This window comes from Cariama cristata, unplaced genomic scaffold (genome assembly GCF_000690535.1).
Source record: "Cariama cristata isolate BGI_N322 unplaced genomic scaffold, ASM69053v1 scaffold23320, whole genome shotgun sequence".
In the NCBI taxonomy this organism is placed as follows: Eukaryota; Metazoa; Chordata; class Aves; order Cariamiformes; family Cariamidae; genus Cariama; species Cariama cristata.
The window spans coordinates 1-1,695 of record NW_009593272.1 but is presented as its reverse complement, the minus strand read 5'-3'; the positions used below and the strand labels follow the sequence as shown (position 1 = coordinate 1,695).

At 59.5% G+C, this 1,695-nt stretch overlaps 1 protein-coding gene across 1 annotated transcript in view; it reads right to left on the bottom strand.

Moving 5' to 3' along the window:
• The window catches only part of PGF (placental growth factor), a gene marked incomplete at both ends in the record, with an annotated part of 3,623 nt that extends 2,126 nt beyond the window's left edge, over positions 1 to 1,497 (bottom strand). The window contains one exon of the mRNA XM_009709815.1: positions 1,301 to 1,497. Coding sequence (XP_009708117.1) covers positions 1,301 to 1,497 — 197 coding nt within the window. The remainder of the gene's footprint in view (positions 1 to 1,300) is intronic.
• Positions 1,498 to 1,695: the final 198 nt, after the last annotated feature.

The following is a 1,695-nucleotide window of genomic DNA, read 5'->3' as shown; positions in this document are numbered from 1 at the left end:
CCGGCCAGGCCCAGCCACCCCAGCAGCTTGGGAGGCTCTGCTAATGCCGCCCCGTGTCTTCAGGGCTGTAATTTAAATCCCGTGGTCTTGGGATTTCCCAGCCTTAGAGGAGATTTTTCTGTCTCTGCCTTTGCGGAGAGCTTTCACATATTTGACCACTTCAAACATCTCCCTTCTCTGATGGAAATATCCCCCTGGTCATGTTTTCCAGACCATTCCCGTCGCTGTTGCCTGCTCTCGGCCCCCTTTCCCACAGCACTGAGGCTGGAATCAGTACCATGGTGCCCATCAGCCCAGGGGCGCAGGATTTGCCCTGTTACGTGTCAGTCCACAGCCCAGCCCGGAGTTCGGGCTGGACACCCAGAGGTATGTTCATCATTGGTGTGATCCACGCTAGCGCCCGCGGAAGCGCCTGGCGTTGCCACCTTGTGCACAGCAGCGGGATCCCTCCCGTGGAGCCGAGACCTGTGCTTGGGGAGTTGCCTCTTGTTCATGCCAGGCTCTTGCTCCAACTCAGTCAAGATTTTTTGGAGACTCCCACCCTGCCTTCTGACACTCTTTCAACTTTTTTTTCAAAAAATCACTAGTGATTTATTGCAGGCACTCTCTAGTCTGTCACCCATGGCAAAACAGAACGTCTCCCTGCTCCCTGCAGCAGCAGCGGGTTGATCTCCGGCAGCACGGCACAAGCGCTGCAATGAGAGGACCACGGCAGCCCGGTGTATGGGGCAGAGCCGACCCGCAGCTTGTTCGCAGCCAGGGATCTCCCACCCCGCTTCGCACAGCTCCCACAGCGGGGAAAGCAAACACGGCTGGCACAACCCTTCACGCTCACCATGCCCCCAGTGCACATTCACTGTCAGCAACGCTGCGGGCACCTCCTGACACGAAAGCCTTCCCCACGATTCAGGGGCAGCACCTGCTTTGCCCCAGCAGGCAGAGTCATGGGCAACTGGGACACCCCCAGCCCCAGTGCAGGACAGGGAAGGTCTGTGAAGGTCTAGAAAGGTGATAGCAGTCAGCAACACGGACCACACAGAGAGGAGAGGGCAGGGAAGCAGGGAGCGAGGCCAGTACCACCCAGGGTGTCACCTGGCCTCTGGGACAAGCCCAGAGAGCAGGCAGAGGGACTCTCATGGTTTGGCATGCATTTGAGCAGTTGTGACTAAGCCCCCTCCCCTGTTATCCATGCTGCTACGATGTCTGGAGGATGTGAACATGCAAGTTCACCCTCCCAGTGCTTGGCAAGGAGCCCACCACTTCCCAGGTGCAGCCACGGCCCCGCAGCAGCAGTGCTTACCTGCATGGTGACCGTGCTTGTCTCCACGGGGACACAGCGGAGACCCTCGTCCCCACAGCAGCCTCCGCAGCGCTGCAGGGAGACGCAGGAGGGTCTGAAAATGTACTCCACCTCGTTGGGGAACTCAGTAATGACATCCACCAGCTGCTCCAGAGGCCGGCAGAAACTGCGATTCCAGATCTCCCGAAAGGTCAGGACTGCAAGAGACCGGGGTGGGGGGGGCTATAAGATGGCACCCCAGAAAGGCTGAGCCCGGCCGACCCACTGCTGGGCAGGTGCAGCAGTCACAGTGGGGTCCTGCATCCATCATGGGGGCACAGGGATGCAGGGGACCCCTTTGTGCCCCCAGTAAGGCCATCACGGCTCTGGTGCAGAGGCCCACGCAGCCACCACAT